General features: G+C 38.4%; 1 protein-coding gene across 3 annotated transcripts in view; it reads left to right on the top strand.

Moving 5' to 3' along the window:
* Positions 1–14915: 14915 nt before the first annotated feature.
* The window catches only part of LOC147176299 (polypeptide N-acetylgalactosaminyltransferase 18-like), a 99055-nt gene continuing 89748 nt past the window's right edge, over positions 14916–24222 (top strand). For 2 of the 3 annotated variants that reach the window (XM_086074149.1, XM_086074147.1), the window contains exon 1: positions 14926–15441. In XM_086074149.1, the coding sequence (XP_085930275.1) occupies positions 15198–15441 (244 nt within the window). In that variant the 5' untranslated portion in view covers positions 14926–15197. Of the gene's footprint in view, positions 15442–24222 lie in introns of all 3 variants that reach the window. The other variant, XM_086074148.1, reaches the window with a different exon arrangement.

Here is a 24222-nt window from a genome sequence, read left to right as displayed (position 1 = left end):
TTTGTAACTGAGACCACAGGAAGAAGAGAAACCAATGCGGTGGAAGCTAATGGGGAATCCCCCAATAAATAATAAACACACCCACGCACACGAATGTACACACACACACACACAATACACAATACACATTTTTTTTATGTGTGATGGATAGTTAGTTTATGGGGGCCTGCGATTGGCTGGCGAGCAGTTCAGGATGTACACCACCTACAATATAGGGACTAGAGAGTACTGCAATACATTACGTACATTGCGAATAGTAAATCAGCCAAATTCTGTAAAAATAATATACAAAATAAAAATAGCGCTTGACTCGAAGGCAACCTGAATTTTTACTTTGAATCAGAAAGGCTCTTTACCTTCATACAGCTCAATCCTAATGACTCTATAAATCTGGTTTGAATCCCTGGTACTGATGCTGTCGGACTAACATGACACCATTATTTTATTAGTTGGGGGAGGAAGGAGGGTAGTATAAAGCGTACAGATAGCTGTTTGATACAATTGGTCAGGTAACTGCTTTGATTTTCCATTCATTTCAAAGCCACATTGTAAAGAGAATTTCCTTTCTGAAAATAATGCAGTATATCCGTCGTGTCTTTTAACACAGTGGCAATTTAACACAACACACCACTCGACTTGAGTGGATGTGTGTCCGCTGCATTTCAGCAAGTAAAGCTTTTGGATCCATTCCAGATCTGGATGGATTTAAATGGGGTGCCGACCCCTCTCACCTTAACAGCTTTCAGTTAGTTGATCACACTCCAACTGTAATTACTCATTTGATTCAAGGACAGCACTCGGGTAAAGACGAAGATTGGGCCTGCGCGATGAGGGTTGTTTACAATGAAACACCTTACCACGTTTGCTTAATGTGACATTTATTAAATCAACACTCAGCTTCTGTTGAGGCTTAAAATTCTACAAACTTTGACAAAGTGCTTTAAGTTCTTCCAGCATGTTGCTGTCATATATGACATGCTCGGGCTCACAAATACAAGCTTTACAAATAATTTATTGAAACTCGACAATTTGACCGCATCAACATGACAATGACCTTTAATTGGGCGCCTCCGTTGACCTCCATCATGGTCCTGTATGCAGGTACCCAAGTTTAAGGTCGGAGATGAAAGATCAGCCGTCCGTGGATCAGAAAAGAAAAACATAACAAAAACGAACAGAACCTAGATGAACCACAATGGCAGGAACCGAAGAAATCCGTAGCTACGTTTTGTTATTTGTGGCACTGAACTCTTGAACATTCTCTTATAAAGACTCACATATTTTTACTGCTTCATAAAGAACTGGGGAGAATAGGGCAACTGATCATTTTCCCTTGTTTATAAGATTGTCCTACTTAGTACATTGATTTTAATTTACTGAACTATTTAACACTGTTTTATTTTTATATTTATTTTTTATATAAATCCCTTTTTTTTCTAAGATGTGCAAACAAATCTCATACATTTTAAGTCACTCGTTTTAGGCTGTTTTCAACTTGTAACCACTTAACCAATAAATAGAGATTACCTGCAGATGGCGCTGTTGATCTTTTCAGTAGTCTTTCTGTGTTTGACGGCTGTGCTAATGAATATCATCACGCATACACCACATTTGCCGTATTGCAGTTTATTGTTGAGCTGTTTTTGGTTCAAAAAGTATTTCATTTCAAATCAAGTTTATTTTTATAATTGCTTCTCTGTAATGTAATATTAAAAGTACAACACTATTTTTAAACCACTGGCGACCTGACCTTTGATTTCCAAGTTTCAATGTTCCATCATCAGCACTGATCTTCAGTGCACAGTCATAGGGGTAACAAAAGAAATCCCTGACAATTTCATTATGGTAGACTACTGGTTTCGATACCTTTTTTCCTGCCTCAAGGAGAAGAGAAGAACTTTCCAGTCATGCTGTTATCCACATAATAATATATTAATGAATTAGATGCTGTTACCTTCTACCAAGTCGTATTTCTTTGTGATCTCTCCAAAGCATGTTTGTCTGTCATTCGTTTTACACAGCGGTTCTGCTACAGCTATCAGAATACATTGCACATTCCGCTTTTGAATTGTCAAGTAGCTCATATGACAGCTAATTAGCATACTGCAGATATGTCATAATTTATGGGTTATTTATTTTGAGGAAAATATCAATATATTTATTTTGCATGTTACCAAACATTTAAAGTGCATCTTAAGAAAGAAGAGACACGAAAAAAAGAGTGAGTCACCAGACTTGACATTATTGATGACCTTAGGCCAGTTGTCTCATCCATCAAACGATATCATTTGAAATGCCGCTGTGGTTTTACCTCTCGCGTCGTCTTGTGCTGACCTCAGTTCAGGGTCACTTCAGGGGAAAAAAAAGAGATGCTGTAGTCACCACCTTGCAAGCCTGTGTGCATGAGGTATAAATCACATATTTTTACTGAATTAAAATAAGGCATTGTAAATGTGTAACAAGGTCAATGCGAAGATCTGCAGCCTGTTCACAATCCCAATCCCAAGATTGGGTATTTTGAATACAGCCTATTGAAAGATGCAATGATTTTCAATGTTATACTTAGCAAGAGTAATCTAACGTAAATGTAATCAGATTAGTTGTAGTCAGTTTAGTTAGTCAGTCTAGCTCATTCAATGTAAATCCTGTTGAACAAGCATTAATAACAGTTCTATTGTACCCACTTTTAATGTAATTAATGTATTAACAACAATATGGAAACATTGAGCAAACCTGTATTTTTCTGACCATTTGCTGCTAACTAAGTTGCATTTATTTGTCATTGTTGTCATTATTTGGCGGAGCATGTATGATTTCACTATGGTAAAGAGGCAGTTGATAATTTTTTCTTTTAATGCCCCAAAAATCTGACTGGCTGGTTCAAAGGATTCATTCAACAGCTTTGCAAGCGTTAATGAAATTGATGCATATCGTCACTGTCCTGTGAAAAACACTTATGTCAAAACATTTTATATATTTTTTTGCATTCAGTTTCATCCCATAAACGTAAAAATTACAAAAATGGACATACTGTAAATGTTTTTCACAGGACAGCGACCATATGAAAAACTCAATTGCTAGTTTGGCTAAAATTAAGTTGCACTTCTTTGTAAGGTCATGTAATTAGCAAGCTAAAATATCTTCTTACTAGACACTTAAATCATAGAAGTAATGTTAACTGACATGACATTTTCTGTGTCTAAGATTGGTAAAGATGATTTTTCATCGTATGCGCATTATTCATGTTTATCACTGCACCAACTGTTGTCTAATTCACAAGTGTGTGTTTAAGTTACTTCTTGGCATACAATATATTTGAGATGAAAATATAACAGCGAAGTGATATTCTTTGCTGGTTAGAATGTTGAACACTGAGTATCACATGCAGCAGCAATCTCTTGCTTATTCATGATTTAATGTGTGCCAGTGTTTTATATCCTGTACTTGTAATTTTAGTCCCTTTTTTTGTATTGATTTCATTTATAACTGGGCCCCTATAAATAGACCTTTAAGACACCATCAGTGTGCAACTGTAGGTTATACACTGCGCTTGAAAATGTAGCTTCTTGATAAAAACAACTTTAAATTGACTTTATGAATGATGAATCAGCCTTTAAAATGTTCCAGTGTGTTTGTAAATAGTTAGCATTGTAAAGCTAATTTTCACTCTGCATGTGGCGGCAATGCTGCATTTTGGGTAGCAACTGCCATGAAATCTGCAGATGAACAAGGATGTTGGCTTTAGGATGAGACACTTCCTCTGCAAGAGAAGGGAATGCAAAGTCAGCGGACACTGAGCGCAATCTGTTGTGACACATTCCAATGGGATTCATTACACTACACGCGGCCATGCAAATGAAGCGGCGCTCAGTTTGGGGGGCTTGGCAGCAAACATTTCAAATACTTCCTGGGAGATGTTATGTGACATTCCCGACAGGACTGGCGTGGTTGTATGTTCTCTCTGGTGACATTCCACTACATAAAATATGTTCCATAGTCAACATTTTGTAAACATGTTTCTGGATGACCAATAGAATGAATGAAATTGCTGTAAATGGCACTGAAGCTTTTTTCAGATAAAACAGAATGACACAGCATCAAAGATTTAAATGTCCAATGGCAACAGGGGGAAAACAACAAAACAATCACTGAGGACAAAATCTTTTCCAGCAATTTTATTGCACACAAAAGAAAAAGAAAAAGAAAATTAAGGTCCTCTGAATTGAGCCTCTCAAATGTGAATATTTTCTGATTTCCTTACTCCTCCAAATCAGCATACTATTTGTCTTTGTGTTTTAAGTAAAATAAAACATTAAATGTCCACCCTGGTGCTCTTGGCCTATTTTGAAGCCCTGCAAAATACACATTGTGCCACAGTGCATACACAGATAAGTGTGACATCCCACTCAACAAGACTTTTAAAGTCGAGGATCATCACTGGCTACCTGAGAGCCCCCTCATCTGAACTCCTACCAGTGTTTGCTGGTCTTGCACCTGCACCCTTTCACAGAAACTGATAACTGTCTGTTTTTGTGTGTGTATATATGACCTTGCCTGAGGAGAACCAGGCAGGCGCTTCTTAGAAAGCAACCCTCCGGTTTGAACTGTCTCCTCACGTGCAATATTTTTTGTATTAAACTTTATCTTTAATTATTCCAAAAGGGCTTATCCTGTATCTTGCCTATTAAAGGATAATTTTTTCCCCCTCTTGACACATTGAAGTTCATTGGCACGAGATTACCACATACACTCAATTCATATAGGGGAGACTAGTTGTGTCACTTTTCATACTTTTATATATTTCTTGGATTCAATACAATATATATAAACAAAATGCGTAGATGAAAGACCAAAGTCTTAGGTATATTTTTTGTATTCATGTCATTTTTACACTTTGTGCCAGTTTGAGTTATAAGCTATTAAATAGAGGGAGTGAACATGTGACATGTTGCCCCACCAAATGTTAAGTTGCCACACTATATGGGGTAAGATGTCACACTGGATTTTGAAAAACAAGGTCAAAATAATCCTTGTTCTCCTGTTTGTTTGTTTTTTTGTTTTTTCACAGCCAAGAAATTGTTTATCATTTGATCTTGAAAATTTACCACACTGTAACAAATTTCTATAAACTCTACAGTAAAAAAAATACAGCATTATCTTGTTTTTTAATTTTACAGTATTTAACTGTATATAACAATGCATTATGGGTAAAAACAAAGTACAATAATTTGCTATATAATTAGCGGTCAAATACTATAAACTTTACAGAAACTATGTTTTGGCATGTATATACAGTATGTGGATTACATGTAAATACTGTAAAGATTGTTGGGTTTGTGGCAGGTATCTCTATAGGAGAAGAAGCAAATAGCGGACCCTGTATTGTCACTGGAGCAAGGACAAGAATTCAGCGAATTGGTGAATAATATTTTAGCACGAGGGCAGTCTGCAGTGTCTTCACATCGCATTTTTCTGACAAAGGCAACATTGCAGCTAGCATTCATTTATACATTCGGGTGCAGAACGAGGATTGATTTCATAACAAGGGTGGCATGGTGGCTGACTGGTTAGCACGTCCGCCTCCCAATGCTGAGGCTGTGAGATTGAGTCCGGGCTTTGGACTTCCTGGGTGGAGTTTGCATATTCTCTCCGTACCTGCGTGGGTTTACTCCGGATGCTCTGGTTTCCTCCCACATTCCGAAGACATGCATGGCCGGTTAATTGAGCACTCTGAGGCCCTGTATGCTTTTGCTGCAAAATATTTTGCTTTTTTATTCCCACGTTCAACACGCGGTGATGTACTTGAATCACCCGCCATTGTCACTTCTCCTGTGTTCGTCTTTTTCATGTTGTTTTCGATACATGCAAAGCCATGTTTGTTCTGTAGATTGCAATAAAGTTAGAAAAAAAAGTGTTAGTCTTCTTCGCTGATTCTTCTTCTACGTTTTCCATTAATTCCCTACAGCGCCACTCCAGACATGGCATATGCATTACAGCCGTCAAACGTCCTCAGCGTCTTCTTTTGGACACACGCAAGTCTTGAAATGCTTCTGTGTGTACGAGATTTGTTTGAGGAAGGAAGCCGACTTTGCTTCCGTCTGGACGGGGCCTGAATTGTCCCAACGTGATGGCTTTTTGTCTCTGAGTGCCCTAACATTGGCTGACAACCACTTCACCGTGTACCCCGCCTACTACCTGAAGCCAGCTGGGATAAGCTCCTGCACCCCCGCAATCCATCTGAGGAATAAGCGGTTAACAATATGGATGGATGGATTTTACAACGACATCCTGTATTATTCAACTAAAGTTGCCAGTAAATTCCTGTAAATTAGAATACAAGAAGCAGAAGCAATAAACTAGATTACAGTGAATTGCTGTTTTCTTAATGTGGGTGGGGTCCATGGGCTGTGGCGGTCGCTCCTCCCTGCCTTCTTCTGCACAGGTGTAGCTGGTTGGTAATGAGCCTGTGTGCAGCCCTGCTCATCTGCGTGCTCCTGAGGTTACCATCTGCTGCTGCCACCTGCCTCCCGAACTCTGGACTTCATATTTTCGTTTGCACTATTTGTTTAAGTGAACTTTAGTTTTGTTTCTTTTGTTACCTTTTGTTTTTTGTAATAGATCTTTTGAAAAGATCAACAAAGGAAGGGGAGACGAGACCGGATAAAGTGCGCAAATGAAAATATTATTTTCATTTGCACACTTTATCTGAGTCAGCTGCAATATATAAAAAAAGTAGTAGTCAGTAACTGTAATTTATATACAGTAAAAAAAAGTATTTTTTTTATAGTGTAGTCGATTTTAACAGTAATCAAATAAGATTAACTATGACCTAGATACTGCTGGTATCTAGGTCATAGCTCTCAGCCTCAAATGCCTGTTTTGCTTCCCTTAAACTGGAAATTTGAGATTCAATTGAATTTCCAAAAATAAAGCATTTCGGTTAATGGATGAATGATTGGTTCATCATGAAACTTAAACCAGTCCTGACATGTGGCCATACTGTATAGTTCCAACAACAACTGGAAAATCTGTTTTTAAACAATGAAACAACCTGTCAAACTAATTTCCTCACTTTTCAGACTCATCATCTGAAGGGCAATTCTGGCATATGTGAACTGAATTGCCAACAAGGTGCATTTTTCATGTGACAATAAAACCCCCAAATGACTGCAACAAGTTGCCCCAAACTACCATGTTGGCTAAAACTTGCTCTAGTTTAAAGTTAGCTTAAAACAGAGCAGTGACTGAGGCATGACAAGATGCCTGAAGTTCTCCTCTAAACATGATTTGCTGCTAGAATTTGTCTATGTACGACGCCTGTTTCAAAATATATGACGTTTTTTTTTACTTTGGGTTGTGCAAAACAGGTAACTGGCACTCATCTCAGCTCACAATGTGAAAGTGCTATTCTCTTCTCAGACAGGACACAACCCCTTTCATACAAAGAAAACTAGAATTCCACTTTTTAGTTACACTCTTTGGTGGAGAAGAAAATTGCAATGTGACAACTTACCCTTGATACAACTAGTCCCGGTCTCCCCTACAGTAGTCTCTCCCACCACAGAGCTACCTCGCAGACGCAGAACATGAGTCAACTAAAACTCATTGCACGCTACACCACGCCCACAAATAGCCCGCACATTTATGATTGTGCCACCCACCGTCTGTCAACCCCAGCTTAGACATAGCGAGCTGGCTGCAATGTGTGACATAAACAGCATAGCTGGGTGGCTCATAGGAAAGAAGAAGAATGCTTTGGTACAGGTTATTTTTATTATTCATAATACTTTGTCCCATTTTTTTTTTTTACGCTTGTCTGTATTTTTTGGTAAATTCCAACCTGGCCAACCAAACACATCCAAACATGTGCCTTGGATTTTGTGCACTTGGGCATGGTCGTACTTAACAGAAAAAGGCATTCTACAAAATATTCAACTGTGGAAGTAGAGGATTACAATGATTGATATCCCCATGGCACTCTCCTTCCCCTGGCTGACTATTTCACGGAATAAAATCTTAGTTAACCAATCACCCACTTACCTCCTTTATCGTCCTCCATTTAACTTCTCTGGAAAACTAAAGCTGACAGCAATTCTAAACGGGACCTATATGTCACAAAAAGTACAAGGCTGTTATGGATACCATCTGGCCACAAATTGCATTTGACCAACCGTTAGCATATTCAAATAAGAAGAAGGAGGAATAGCAACAGGTAAGTAAGCAGTGACTATTTAGAGGAAAACTGTGAAGAGTGACACACATGCTGCTGCAGAGAAATCCATATTTTCCTGCTTCCTTCCACATCATTTTATGCACGTCCTCCTGGTGTGACAGGCATAATAGCACAATGCATGCTGGGCTCTAGGAGACTACAGTCTTTTGTGCTTTATATCCGGGTTCGAAGAATGTTAAGCCAAATGTCCTGTATGGGACCATAACATCCCTACTTAGTGTGCAAGCCTCTTCAGATGTTTGTCTGGTTTCTTAGCAAGATTCCAGTCGATCAAAGCAGAAAATTCCATGTGGGCTATAGGAAAAATATGGGGGTAGAGTAATTGCATTACTGCCATCTTAACCACTCTACCTCCATCCAGCACCAGATTGTCTATAAGAGGTTTCCAGCATACAGAGCTTTCTGATTTTCTACTATTTCCCTGGCGTCTAATCCAGAGTGTCCTGTGCCTCTTGTCCAAAGTCAGCAAAGATAGGCTCCTGTTTATGCGCAGCCCTAATGAGGATGAGCAATATAGAAAATAGATGAATGTGGAGCATGTGGTTTGCATGTCTGCCTCACAGTGAAAAAGATCAGAGTTTGTGTGGTGTTTGCGTTTTCTACTTGTCATTCACGTCAATTGAATGCCTTTGAATACTAGGTTTGAGTTTAAGTGTGATGCCAGTGCTTCAAAGAGAGCTGGAGGTGAGTCATATTTTTATGTAATACAGTTTACAATCACAAAGAGATTTTCTGCCTCTATTCAGTCTCACATACATGACAGATTTTTCCCACTATTCATATCATTTTATTATTGTACTAATGAAACAAATATGCATTTTTTTTTCAAAGTCTACTTATCGAGGCTCCATCTCCAATATAATTTTACAGCATGCATCTTTTTCCTCTCACAAGCCATGTTAGGAATGTTCAGTTGTGTTTTTCACCACCCACCCACACACTTTCACACCATTTCTATACACCTATTTTCAGTAACTGTTTGCATGTCAGTCCAAAATTTCCTGCTCCTCAACTAGTTTGTGCCTGTGTTTTTCCACTAGAACTTTCAAGCTCCTTTGTGATTATTTTCCCATTAGATTGCATTTTCTTCTACGTTTTAATTTGTTGTTAGACCTCTGAATGCAAATCAATGGAAAAAATAAAAATCACATTTCTGCTTAAGTAAACAGTGATAAAATTCCCACAACAAGTTGGCAGCAGGTGTCAGGCGATTACATTTTTTAATCCTAATTAATCGCATGACTTCAATAGTTAACTCACGATTAATCGCACATTTTATATCTGTTCTAAATGTACAATAATTTTTTTTTTTTGTAAGTTTCATACTCTTGTTAACATAAAAGTAATATAAATATGGCTGCAGCTTTTATTCATGCACTCACACATTCACACTGTGGTGGCGGTAAGCTACTTAGGTAGCCACAGCTGCCCTGGAGCAGGCTGATGAAAGTGTGGCTGCCAGTGTGCGCCTACGGCCCCTCCGATCACCACCAAACATTCGCACCTTCCATACACCAGTGTGATTAGCACTGGGGGCAATGTGTGTGAAGTGCCTTGCCCAAGGACACAACGACACATGACCTGGGGAGAGCGGGGCTTGAACAGCCAACCTCCGGAACGACCGTCTCTACACGCTGAGCCACGGTTGCCACGATGTACTGTACTCTAAAAAACGAGTGTGATATTGATTTGTGTTGAGGTCCTTTTTCTGCCACTAGATGGCATAATTGCATTTGTCAGACGCTGACAGGTCAGTGCATTTTTCTTTTTACATGAAGAGCTATCTAATCTTTAACATAAAGTAACTTGTGCAATTCTGCACATTTTTAAAATTGTAAAATACAACTTGAGCCCAATCTATACAAATATATGGATTATTATTAAATTTATTACTGCTAAAGTTTGACATGAACATGTCTGCTGCGTTGTGACTAGATTTCCCCCAGTACAGGCTTTCCAAGTAAGAGGCGGTCATTAATCACGCATTAATTTTTTTTTAGTGGCGTTAAAGGAACTTTAAATTAACTCAAAATTAACACACTAATTTTGATACCCCTAATACAAAGTATTTCAAGTGGATACAAAAACTCATAGCAAACTCTATTTCATGGGATAATTAAAATGAATCTGGTGTGTGTGTGCATGGATCATATTTATTTCACATATTTTCATGGGTAGGGATTCAGAGGGAAGGGCGCTGTGATGCTAAAAGTTGGTCCCCAAAAATTTCCTGAGTTTAGTGTCAAGTAAGTCAGATAACAGCAGTTTCCCAGAAGGGGTTTTCGGGAGGAGGAGAAGGTCAGTGATGCATGGTAGGGCTCAGGTATGGACCAATTTGTAGGAAATGATAAGTTTGAAAACTAATGCGGAGCTTTTAATGGGTGCTCATGAAGGTGTTTAAGGATGGGGGTGGTATGCTTGCCAAGGTTTTGAGCAGGATGGCGGAAGAAGTCTGGATTATTGGATCTTGGCCAGGACCTTGTAAAGTACCGGTATTCCCAGATGACAAGTGATTAGGGCATGGATAGAGTCAGAAATGTTTGTAAGAATAAGAATGCTGTCTTGGTAATGGATTTAATTAGGATTTTTTATTTTTCACAGCACCGTATATAGCGGCTGTATGCTCAGATGGTAGAGTCGTTCATACATTGACTGCTGGTTCCCATGATGGCTCCGGCTGTCCGCAGTTGAAGTGCCCTTGGGCAAGACATGGAACACTAATTTGCTTCTAAAGGGCCTGCCAGTTTTTTGCATGGAAGCAACCACCCATTGGTGTGTGAGTGGATGAATATAAAAGTGCTTTCGGTGCCATATGCTGTAGATAAGAGCGCCACATAAGTGCTGCCCTCCATTTACCACTTGTGATTTGCGTGGTATTAGTTGTAGCAAACTATTGAAGTTCACAGACATTTTTTTTTTTTACATATTTACACACACGCACGCACGCACCCCCCCCCCCCCCACACACACTGTATATATTTGCTCAACCTTGACCTTTCTGCTGATTGGATTGTATTATGAATTTGTAGCACAGGGGCCACTACTCTCTTTCTGTCTGTCAGAGTAAACAACCCAGAGGGCTTCTCATTGTATCCACATACAAGCGGAATTAATTAAACCCTTTTTGCATCCAGGCATGGACCTATAGAATCAGCTTGGCAACTCAGAGATGGTATCCTGTATTATCAAACTGAGATGTGCTGAAATGACAAGTTCCTTGGCTGCTTTTTTTAGGTCCTTGATTTGCTGATTTTGTATGTGCAAAACTTGGTCACCTCCAACATGCATGACACTAAAACAATCACTCACGCAAGGTCTTAGGCTTCTTTTCAATTTGGTGTAGTCCCCTTACTTCAATGTAACATCGTTTCGCAGATTATTTTTGTCTTACTGCCACATTTCTTCAGAAAAGCAAGCAGAAAAGAGGAACAAGGAAAAGGCAAAATTCTGACAATCATCTTTAAACTTTGAATTGATATGGCAGTGTGCTGAAAACTTGTTTTATGATCATGTCACCGTTATGTTCTGCAGAAACCCAAATGTGGAAAAGCAAGAGGATCTCAGAAGCTAAATATATTCTCAAAATACAAAATTAACAACAACAAAAAAATAACAAAGTATAAATTACTCCCAAAAACAGCAACAAGACTTGACAAGGACAATGAAGCGACAAGTAGTGAAAGAAAGCAGGAAAATATATACAAACAAACTGACGCATCACATCTGTGTGATTCTTACCAGGTTACTGTGTGATAACAGGAACAACGCTGTATTTACCCCCCCCCCCTTTTTTTTTTAAACTGTATTTTAAACGTGGTCTTCTTGTCAAAAAATGAAACAGAATTTGATTGAGATTCACTGAATGGATACTTTTATTGTCTTGTGTAGATAAATATGAAGCCCTGTCATTTTAATGAGCCAAGATGTGTTCCTACTTTGAGCCAGCGTGAACAGGGAGCAATCAAAGTTTTGTGCGAAGAATCCTCAAGTTTTAGCCACTGCCAATCTGAGCAATCTCATCTGAAGCTGCTCGTCCAATTATCCCTGTAGAACTGAGAACATGTGTTACGGGATGATAAAATCTGACCCTCTTTAAAACTGTCCGCTGATGCTGCCTTCTGAATAAGACATGACAGATCTTTCTCACCAAAATGAAACAATGAAAGCAGTTTAGAGGAGATAGGCTTCATTTCAGCCGAGCATTTGATGCATTATTTATAACGACGGCAAGTTGGCTAAATCTGCCAGTAGGTTCGTAGCCACAAACATGGTCGGAACAACGTTTATATCTGTATAGCTGCGGACGTGAAGATCAAAGTGACTTTTCAAAATGAATAAAAAATCTACCGTACCTTCAACATTCCAGCTGAAGAGCAGCACCAGAGCTCTCATTTTGGTACCAGTGACTCTGCACATTTGCTTATATAGAAGTTCATGGAGGCAGAGAAATTATACAGATAGATTTTTATTAAGGCCAAAGGAAACTTAGAAAACCTTTTACAATTATTGGCAGTTGCTCTCACTCCCATTTCTATGCTGAAGGACGCGAGGGAAAAACTAAATTGCTAGTTAGGATTTGATTCTGTCCTATGGTTGGATTGGAGGCCATTTTCTATTCAAATGTTATCATTGAGAATAAAACATTTTCAAGCAAATAGCTTGCCGTGCACTGGCCTGATTGGCCTATGCTTTCAATGCAGGGTAAAGACGTTCCTGTTTTTTTACTACATAATCCAACAAAAGCTTTCGAGGCTTTCATCCCTTTCTATTTGTTGTCCGGTGCAGTATGTTATTTTTGTCTGGTTTTAAGTGCCTACGATCATTTCTCTGAAATAGATTGCTCTAAAAGCAAAATGTGTGGTTCTGTGTCTTGACGGTCCTCATCAGGGACATAGCCATAACCTTTTTAGTGGGGTGGGCAGGGTTGAGAGGAGCCCATCAAATGGAGCATGGGAAGCTACACACATTTGTAACCTCCCAGGTGAGGAAACTGTGAGATCTACATTCACTAAACAGTGTACAAGAAGCCAAGAAGTAACTGTTTATCATACCATCCAGTCAGAGTTTCGTGAAATAAAATGTAGGCATTTACAAAACATAATGACAATACAAGTGGTAAAAGTAAAAAGTAACATTTTGCTGAGCACAACGTTGTGACTGTGTTTTGGGCTGGGTCATGGGTTCACTTTGTTGTTATGGTTCTGTATTTGTCACTTGTGATGATGATGACGAGTGATGGGAAAACAAAGCTTCATGAAGCACTTGTGATATTTTAGACTCTAGATGACACGCGTAGTCTAAAGATGCAGTGTAAATTTCAATTTCCATTGCACTACGCTTTATCTTTACACTTCCTCAAACATGAAAATGAAAACCCCTCCAGTTATTTTTATATATGTTGTAGTACTTTTTAGGGGATTTATGTCATTGAGTTCGAACATGTCCCTGATTGTGAATTTCAAGGTCAACATATAGGCCAAAAGATCATTAAACGTACTGTCATGCAAAAACAAATGCCATATTTGGATTCCATGATTTTCGAGTGTTTTTTGAATCTGGACCAGTGGTTGCTGAGAAAAGGCCATTTGAAATTCGGCAGACATGGCTATTTTTTTTTTGTGAAAAAAACCCCCAAACTCAAACCGCAATATCTGAGATACTGTTGATCTGATTAGGTTGAAATTGGGAAATTTGGCTTTCCATCCTATGACGCATCTACACATCAGATTTCAGCATAATCTGAAAAAGTAGGGTGTCACTTATTGGGCTAACTGATTAGGGGGGATTAGGAGGTTTTATATATATATATATATATATATATATATATATATATATATATATATATATATATATATATATATATATATATTAGTAGCATACATGCAAAAATATTTTTGAATAATATTAAATAATTATTAAATTGTGTAAAAATTTCAGAAAAATATAAGTTCATAAAATGAGTTATAGTAGGCATCTTTTTTCTCTCAAGAAAAAAGAAAGAAAAAAAAGTTATAGTAGGCTATTCAATTGAATTGTCCTAAAATACCTTATTTTCCCGATAGCAGAATGATCGACCCCAACCTGTTCTATGCCACCTAGTAAAACCTGACAATCATTTCAAAGCTTTATTTAAAATTAAGTTGGTGATGTTTTTGGGAGAACCCATCTTTGCTTTGACCCCAAAAGAGGTCAGTTTGTGGTGATAATTTTAATGTGCACAAATATTTATAAATAATTTATTCTTTCTCTTTTTTAGTTATATCTCTTTATTTCCCCCCAAAAAAGTTCAAGAGAGATCACATATGAAGATCCAAAGTTCGATAAATCAGACACTGATGACATAACGCTCTATTTGAAGTATTTTCAGTTTTTCAACAAAAAATTATTTTGCGCTGGTTAGGGGTACTTGGCTGAAAAAATATTTCACAGGGGGTACATACATCAATGAAAAAGAGTTGAGAACCACTGCCATAGATTACACGTTTAAACTTCATAAACTAGTATTTTTATAGCACAAGCAAAATGTTGAGCATCAATTCTATAAGAACTTCAATTGAGCCTTTGCAATGTCCGCGCGGATGCACTTGAGCCTCCTCCTGTTGCCCACTCCTCCTCCTCCCTTTACCTTGTGCTCCAGCTGTGCCCGCCTCCTCCCCTTCTATTGGACTGGAGGATTAGAGAGGGATCATCAGACAGCTTTGCAACACACCAGCTTGACTTGCTGGTTGCTCAGTCACCGATGAGCGCTCTCTTGTTAGTGTTATCATAGGAATTCCTGTTATTTCGACTGTGAAATTAAGGTAGGTCGAGCAAGGCAAAATTGTCTGGCACGGGACTCGCGAAAGCAGAGGAGGACTTCTGACTCTTCGTCTCTGCCTCTTTCGCCTCTCACACCGGCAGCCCGCGCGCTTGGGACACAGGAGGAAGAGAACATCTCAGAGCCCATCGAGGGAGGGATGTCGCGATGCTGTGCACCAGGAGGACTAAAACTTTGGTGTCGACATGCGTAATACTGAGCGGCATGACCAACATCGTGTGTCTCCTCTACGTCGGCTGGATCACCAACTTCGTGGCGAACAGCGGTCCGAAAGTTGCGGACGCTGGAGGCGAGGCGGAGAGAAAGTTGGAGGAGGACAGCAAAGGAGAGACCCTGAGGATAATGGAGAGGCTGGACAAGCTGGAGAGCGTCGTCAACGAGCACATCAAAGGTCAGCACACGCAGCCCGGGGATGTTGTGCTCACAGTCTGAGTTCATTATCGAGCAGAATGAGATTGCCGCCCCCCCCCCCCCCCCAGCAGCCTCACACACTTAGGCTTAATGATACATGATGTATTCTTAGAACATCACGAACTAAACACCCCTGTGGGTAGATTGGCAGTGGCGGTTTTGGGAAGGATTAGTCACACTTCAATGAATCAGTCATTCGAAACAGTTGTAAAAGTTTTCAGCACTCACAACATTATTACGGGCTCATCTAAATATTTTACTGAATCTGTAGTCCTTATAAAGATGATGTGTTGTTGTGGAAATTGTTTGCAGAAATGTCGATCCAAGAAGTACAATGAAGGTGGAATGGATTTGTAACCCCACATTCCAAAAACATGCAGCAAGGTTAATTGAAGACTCTAAATAGCCTATAGCTGTGAATTATTGTTTGTCTGTACAGTATGTGCCCTGTAATTGATTACCTTGCTGTACTGTACGCCTTAGGACAAGCAATATAACAAAATTAATGAATGGGGGAAAAGGGGGTTACAAAAAAATAATATTGAGATCAAAGAAAAAAGCAATCTATTCTAGATTGGATTTATATAGTAGACGAGAAATGATTAATCCATCCATATTGCTTATCTTTACTTGGGTAACAGGTGAGCTGGAGGCCATCCCACCTAGCGAGAGTATACGGTGGACTGGTGGCGAGCCAATTGCAAAGCAAGAAATTAGGCAAATAATCAATCTTACATTTACTACTGACTCTAGTGTTTGCGTGACAGCTGGAACTGTGATTTTATCCCTAGTCCAAGTTCTACCTTTTGCAAGAGAGCCCTTCCCCAAATTGTTTTTGGTCCTTGGCCAATGTACTTGACAGCTGAGGACCTCAGGAGATTTCCATGCAAGCTAGAAATAAATAGTAAAATTAATGTCACTTTGACGGACACAGTTAGTTTAGAGAACAAATTAACATGATCAAGTTGCAAATCGGCAGCAGTGTGGAATAGTAGCTGAAATCTGCCCTATTGTCAGAGCATCTACATGTCTATTGAAAAATGTATGTGTGGAGTTGGCATATTATCTTATTATCATTCACACCCCAAAACATATTTCAAGTTCTTAGGTTAACAACATTTTGGGAGATTGCACTTTAAGAACTGAGGTTGTTCTGTGTTGTTAAATCAATGCCCCTTCATCAATACAACGCCGGGTGTGGGTGGGGGGTCGTGGGGGGAGCGGGGGCTGTGGGCCGGTGGGGTGCCTGGTGGGCCTGCCGTGCCCCGTTCTGCTGCGTTGGGCTTGGGGTGCGGGCCGTGTTGGGGTGGGAGGCGCTCCTTCCTGGCTTTGCTCTCCGGCCAGTGGCCCCTGCGAGGCCCGGGGATTGTGCCTTGGCGCTGCCGCGCTCTGGGGGCCCCTTCATTTCTTTGATCCTTCCTCGGGTCTCCTGACAACTTCACGATTAGAAGGATTCTGAAGTATTTGGTTTAGGTATGGGATTCTTAATAGGTTTTAGGTGAATTAATAAGCACACACTAGCGCGCACATATGCACACACACACTCGCACACGCAAATACTCACGAATATAAACAAAAAAAAAAGAGAGAGAGCAATGATGATGACATGTCGAATCGGTAAGATTACCGAATGAACACTGAGCTCTCTCAGAAAAAGAAAAAAAAGAAAAGAAAAAAAAGAATGAACAAAGATTTTGTCAGATAACTATGCAATATATGTTTTTTAATGTAAATTTGTGTTGAATCGTGTCAATAAAAGCATCTTAAAAAAATAAGAGTGATGTGCTCATTTATTAGTTGAATTTGTTCATTGAATTCACGTAGAATCTTTGTCTCCATGTAGTCAAGATAATGACAATTAACTGAACTTTGATTTGTGTTTTGATATATTTTTGTAATGAAATAGAAAAACACAGGCACGTTAGCCTACTAGAGGAAAAGTAACAACTGATTTGCATTTCCTGTCTAGCACAGCAGATCACAGTGATTTTCACCAACACCAATTTGCAAATTAAAAAGCAAAATAACAGAAAAATCTCTTAATAATTAAATTTTTTAATCAAAATCACTGCTTTTTATTACTTAAAGTTTGTTCTTTTGAGCAAGATTAAGTCAATTTAATGCATTTCACTTAATACAACCCTGACTGCGGACTGTACTACAAACAATGACATTCCAGCCATGCACCTTACTTGATACTTGTAGCACTGATAGGCCAAGCAATGTAGTGTCAGCACTTGCAGCCAATGATGGCCAAGTGGGGTGTATCGTCAGGTGTGTGTCTTGACCTAAGCCGAATCCCAAAGCCCAACTCATCGAACCCTTGAGGTGCGATTGAACCTCTGCAGCAAATATTGAGAATAACACAGTGATTACAGATTTTGAATTAATTTTTTTACAACAAAAAGCTGTGTAGCATTGATATATGACTAAAAATAAATATTCTAGTTACATGTGAATAATACTGACTGTGCAATATGTTTAAAAACTGAACAACTTTTACAGTTTTGAATTGTAGCACTTCAGCATTCAGTTGTTGTAAATAAGTACAGCAATGAAAACGAGGACTTCCTTTTTCCAGGGTAAGGCTAAGAGGCTCCAAGTTAATCGTACTAAGTAACATCATTATAAATCAACTTAACTGGGGCTGCTGTCAGTTGCTGCTTATTTGTTGTGTTTTCAGTTTTATATATGAAGTAGGTTCACCACAGTGCTCTTGTGATGAGATCATTATTATGCACAGCATATAGAAGGTGCCCACAAAGTTTCTTTACAAACTAGAGTACGTGCAAACTGCTGCTTGTTATCTGTGTTATTGTTCGTCATTGGCAAGTCAATGAATTGCTTCCTCACACAGTGGAATAAACTGTATACATCTCACATATTTATTAGTCTCATGTTTGGCACTGAACGCTGGTCGTGGATACATAGACAATCAAGTAACGGTGCCCCCTATTGATCTGTTAAATTATAACAAGATTTTATTGATACCGGCCCGTCTGTTCTGTTCCCTCACTTGCCTTGACAGCACCAGAAAATACAAGAATTTTGAATTATTAATAACAATGAAAATACTTAATTTTCATGCAGTCAACAAGAGCATTTTTGTTACGTGTTTTTGAATCTATGTGGTCATATGCTGTAATTCCCTGTTTTATTACAATCCTAATCAAGTCAAGATTCTAAGTGTAGATTTCATTTATTTATTTCCCAAGTGAAGACAAGTTGTCATTCATGTCCCATTTTAATGTGCTATTTGTAAAAGCATCATTGACCTATTTGCAGTATTTTTCCAGTCTAAATTCTAAAGTGCATTTCACTAACAAATCTATAATGATTAAAGCTGGATGTGCCAAATATTATACAATGGGCCTTTGCCAATCACGTTTTTATCACTTATAAATATAATTCCAGGAATTCTGGAAGAACCCCCCCCCCCCCCCCACACACACACACACACATGTCTTCCTCTGCATTGTACATGAATCAACCCAAGTTAAGATGTTAGCATCAACCTTAGTAATTTTTAATATAAGTACTACTTATGTGGTATTCGTTAACCTTTAGGTTGCATGTACTCTTCACAAATGACTTCTAACATGAATGTGCCTTTGTGAGAGCTCTTTTCTTAGGCCCAATACAAATTTATTTAACATAAATCCATGGAGGTATGCTGTGGCGCAAGAAATAATAGCTTATTTTTATATATTATTATAACAAGATGTAAACATTTGTAATGTTATATTTTTATATAACCTTAATTTAACCAGGAAATATCCCATTGAGATTAAAAAACTATTTTTCAAGGGAATCCAGTCCACAAGTATATGAAGGTATATTGCCTTATAAATAAACCGTACCAGTGACGGGCAAAAGCAGATCATCCTACTTGAGAGTATAATTCACGGTGGTGAATGTACATCTTAGAAGAAGCGTGATAGTATAAATGATCCAAATACATTTTATAGCAGAATTCATGTATAAAATGTCATCTCCATAATCTAAAACAGATACAAATGTTGCAAAAACAATATGCTTCTAACACAGCTTGTTTCGAAAATAGAAGCACAGTTTTAGGCTCAGCTTCTTCACAAGATTTTCTATATGCGACTTGAAAGTGAGTGAGTCATTAATTAACATCTAAGTATTTATTCATCTAGACCACCTCTATTTAATTGCACTTGAGAATGGACATTGGGGGAATCATTTGAGGCAACTTTTTAGTTACAAAACAACATATGCTTTGTTTAATCAGCATTGTAAACAGGTTTCAAGTGAATTAATGATTGCCGGTGGACAGCTACAAAAGCCCTCTGTAGAGATTTGACAACCTGATGAAGCAACAGTGTTGTCAGCATAAATCCGAATTTTAATTGGACACATTTAGACCCTAAGTAATTTACAGAAATGACAAATAAGAATGGGCCTAATACAGAACCTTGTGGCACTCCCTTATGGACAGTAACACATTCAGAGCAAATACCGTCATATTTAATGCACTTTTGCTGAGGTAATTTTAAAACAATGTTACTGTGTGTGCTATGAAAATATGACAAATATTTGACCTGAATATGCATATTTATATTATAAATTATAGTGTAAATTATGTCAATCCATGCACTAACACAACATTGTGCAGTTTGTTAGTAATACTATAAAGAACACGGCAGCTTTGCAAATCAGTACCCTAACTGACATAATGGCTGTTTTGCCACCATACGTGTTTGGTTTAAAATGTCAACCTTAATCAATGATCAAATGAAAACACCTGCTCACTGCTGAATTCCCCGTGTATGTCATAACAATGATGATTAGTGCACAATAATTTACTGCATATCAAATTGACTATGAGAATCTTTACATTATATATGTTTGCAGTGAAGTGGTTAAATAGAAAGAAAGAGCCACACGGATGCTTTTAGACTGGAAACCGTCAGTTTGAAGCCACCAATTCACTCCACCTTATGCAAGAAAAACACATTAAGAGCCCACACACTCGCAATCACAATTTTTTTGTTGTTGTTACGGTGGCTGAAATGAAACTGGCCATTATCACAGTTTACAGCATACTCTGCCAGTCACGCTGATGTAAGCAGGTTTCTTCAACATAATTTCTGCCACTTTATCCTTTTGTGTGGTTTTCTTACAAAAAGCAATGTTAAAATCATCCTAGTATAGATCAGCACCAAATTGCACACACTGATACATGCCTAACTTCCAACGTTGGCCCGAATTTTGTCATTAAACATTCATTATCATTCACTGAAAATAAAATTCATTATTCTGTACAACTGTCGTAACTTATTAACGCAATTATGTTACGATTACAGGTCAGATGAATTTGCATTTAATCTTCATATTGCACCTTGATCAGTGAAGTTAAGTCATGCTCTTTTGAAAGTCTGAAGGTAATTGGCGGTTGAGGTTCCCTTGTATTTTCTTAAATGTCCAAATGAAAGGTAAGCAGATTATGTCAGTGAGGCTTCAGCCTCTGCAGCCCCAGTGGCGACACATTAAAACCCTTTTGTAGTTATTGATGCGTGCCAATACCCACCATGGAGCACACAATATTAATCATGGACAAGTACTATACGTCGGTGTTTTACATGAGCCACTCAACAAACCTCATTAACTTGGATAAGGATGTTGTGTCTATTTAGAAGAGCCAATTGAGTATGCTGTGGGGTTGCAGTCAATTTAGCCTGTGCTTTACGCATTCCAATTTCAATTGATGAAACATGAGTTTTGGGAATTGTAAGAGAACACTATTAAATGTACGTAAATGAATTGAGCATGTTATGTTATCTTTTAATGTCAATTTAATAATTAAAAAAGTTACATTTTTCACAACTACTAAAAAGTAATGTGTCTTTATTGGATAAAAATAGGTTGCTGTAACATTCTTAGCACGTAGACCTGATGTTGGTGCCAGAACTTTTGCTAAACACACAAACAAACAATGCTTTAAACAGCTAAGAAAAGGGAAACTTCTAAAGAAGGTGTAAGGAAGCGCTTGTGTGCAGAACGATGTGCGCTTTGCTTCTCATGATTTGTAACCAGGCGCTGTGTATCATGCAAGGTAAGGTAGCTACTGCCATTATATCTTGTTGTTACTGAGTGTGTTGTTTTGCTATTTATGAGACTGACAATTGAGAAAGCACTTGGTGGTGATCGCATGAGCAAGGCCATCAAAAAATAACAAAATTGGCCAACAGAACTAAAAACGTGACGTCCCACTTTCTGATAAATATACAGTATATATACTGTATATATAACAGAAAAAGACAGTTTCCCTGGAGTGATTTGACAAAATCAACCAATGAATTAGAAAATAAACCGACATAATAAAAAAACTCTAAATATACCTGTGTTCTTATAGAAGACTCTTATTCAGTGGAGGAGCTGTAGTTTTTCCACTTTTTTTTTTTTAATGTTAACATGTTTTATTTCTTCATAATACAGGCCTGAGATTTAGCCAGCCAAGCTAAGGAGCCAGCCGGGCTCCTAACATAGGAAATTGAGGTAGTGGGTGGTGGGTGGTGTCTGGTATGTGCTGGATTTCACTTTCCTTTCTTTTCTTTGGTCCTTCCTCGGGTCTCCTGACAGCCTCACGACTCTGGCTGGATTCTGAAGTGTTTGGTTTAGGTGAACGGTATGGGATTTTTTAATAGGTTTTAGGTGAACTAATGAATACACACTCACACGCACATACACACCCACATACAAAATAAATAAAAAATAAAAGAGAGCAATGATGATGACATGTCAAATCGGTAAAATTACCGAATGAACTGAGCTCTCCAGGAAAAAAATTTAATAAAAAAAATTAAAAAAAATGGAAAGTGAGGTAGCCCGACAATTTTCCAAGTAGCCCAATATGTGGTCTTTTTTTTTTAAGTCGCATTGTCACAAAATTGAAAATAGAGAGAGAAAGAGAGAGAGAGAGAGAGAGAGAGAGAGAGAGAGAGAGAGAGAGAGAGAGATCACACTCACACTTCCACCCGAAGTCAGAGTACGGCCTGCCTCTGTTTTTGCCAATACATGTGCTTGGGCTGAACAATTATGGAAAATAATCTAATTTTTTTTTTCTCCCCACCAAAAATTGCAATTGCGATATCATATGGTGATTTTTTTTCAAGGTCCTTTTCAATGTTTTTTTAGTAATCAATTCCAATAAATGTCAAATCTATTATACATTACAGGATATTAAGACAAAGGCAAATTAAGCTAATATCAATTTTGTTCCCGATTCTACTAAATACTTTGACATGTAGTCTTGTAAGCATTCACCATGACAAGATAATTCTGAAATACAAGTTTGATGTAAACATATTATGCATTAATCTGCAAATCAGTTAGAAATTAAAGTAAAATTCAGATTATAACAATAATGCAATCAAATCTGTGGCTTTACCACTTCAACATGTGCAACTTTTATGTGGCATGCGATAAATAAAACTTGCCGATCTCCAGTCAGTAAAATCACACATGCTAACATGTAGAGAAAGTACCTGCTTAATATGACGGAACATTTTCCAATTTCAAAACTTTACAAGCGGCTCCGTGACACCTTATCGATTAAATGACAACGAGTAGTGATGAGCAATACTGGTTTCGTTTCATCTGTCTTCCTTTTCATTAATAAAATCGGACGACACAAGATTTGGCCACATGCAGACCTATTTATCTTCAAAATATAGGACAATTTAACAGGGCGCTTCCATTTTCAAACAATTTGAGCTGAGGCCACCGCTCAGGCACATCAATTTGACACACGTCAATCGAAATCCACACTTTTATTTTACATCTGCAGAGCACAGCAGACTGTTGTGGTTGCTCACAGGGCAGGTCGTCGAGCAGACACTCGTATTTATCAGCCGTACACACGCACTCACACACAGACAACAAAAAACGCGCAACATGACGGCAGCCGAAAATTCACACAAGTTGAAGTTTGGTTTCATAACCATGATGAAGAGGATATAAACATGTTAGACACTTGTCTCAAGATCTCATGAGACAGAAAACTAGGCAAACGTGACGAGGAAGAGGTCTCGCGAGATTCGTCGCTAAATCACGGTGTTTGAGCGGTGATTAAAAAATGGCGTCAATGCCGTCTTCTTTCAATTCAGTTGCCAAATGAGTGTGTTGTTTTTGTAGCATGTCAAGAGTCTGTGTAAAATGTACGGAATCTTTTCCACTCGCGATCATCTTCAGGTTGCCATCTGGGCGAATGGTACCGTAAACCGAGTTTGCCCGAGGTGACTTTTAGTCACCTTTGTCAACATCAAAGCTCAGCCCCTGTAATAGTGTGTTTTATTACTTATTACACTGCATTTATTTTTAAGCACAAACTAATCATAAAAAGTAAAGTATGGAACAGATTATTTGTAATTCCATTCATTTCACTGTGGAACCTTCATTGGTTTATGAACATTTCAAGTTACAAACAGTGTCATGGAACGAATTTTGGTTCCACTTGGGGTTCGGTCATTTTACAGACTCCAATGCTTAACTGATGGATGAATTTGGCTTCCAAACAGTCTGGGTGTGTTAGTCTATTATGTGGAACACGGTCAGATTAAGACACTTACATACAAAAACTTGATTTTGTTTACTGCATGTAAACGTACAGACTCGTGCTGCAGGGCCTAATCCTCTGTTAGAGCTCTGCCGAGATGTGACAGACAATTAGAAGAGGGTATTAGGTTACAGTGGATTGTCTTCTCCTTCCCGTAAACAATCCCTCCATTTCCTTTTG

Source organism: Leptonotus elevatus, chromosome 4 (assembly GCF_054856555.1).
Source record: "Leptonotus elevatus isolate MCC_2025b chromosome 4, RoL_Lele_1.0, whole genome shotgun sequence".
Lineage (NCBI taxonomy): Eukaryota > Metazoa > Chordata > Actinopteri > Syngnathiformes > Syngnathidae > Leptonotus > Leptonotus elevatus.
Note: the sequence above shows the minus strand (reverse complement) of the source record. Positions and strands in the feature narration are given on the sequence as shown.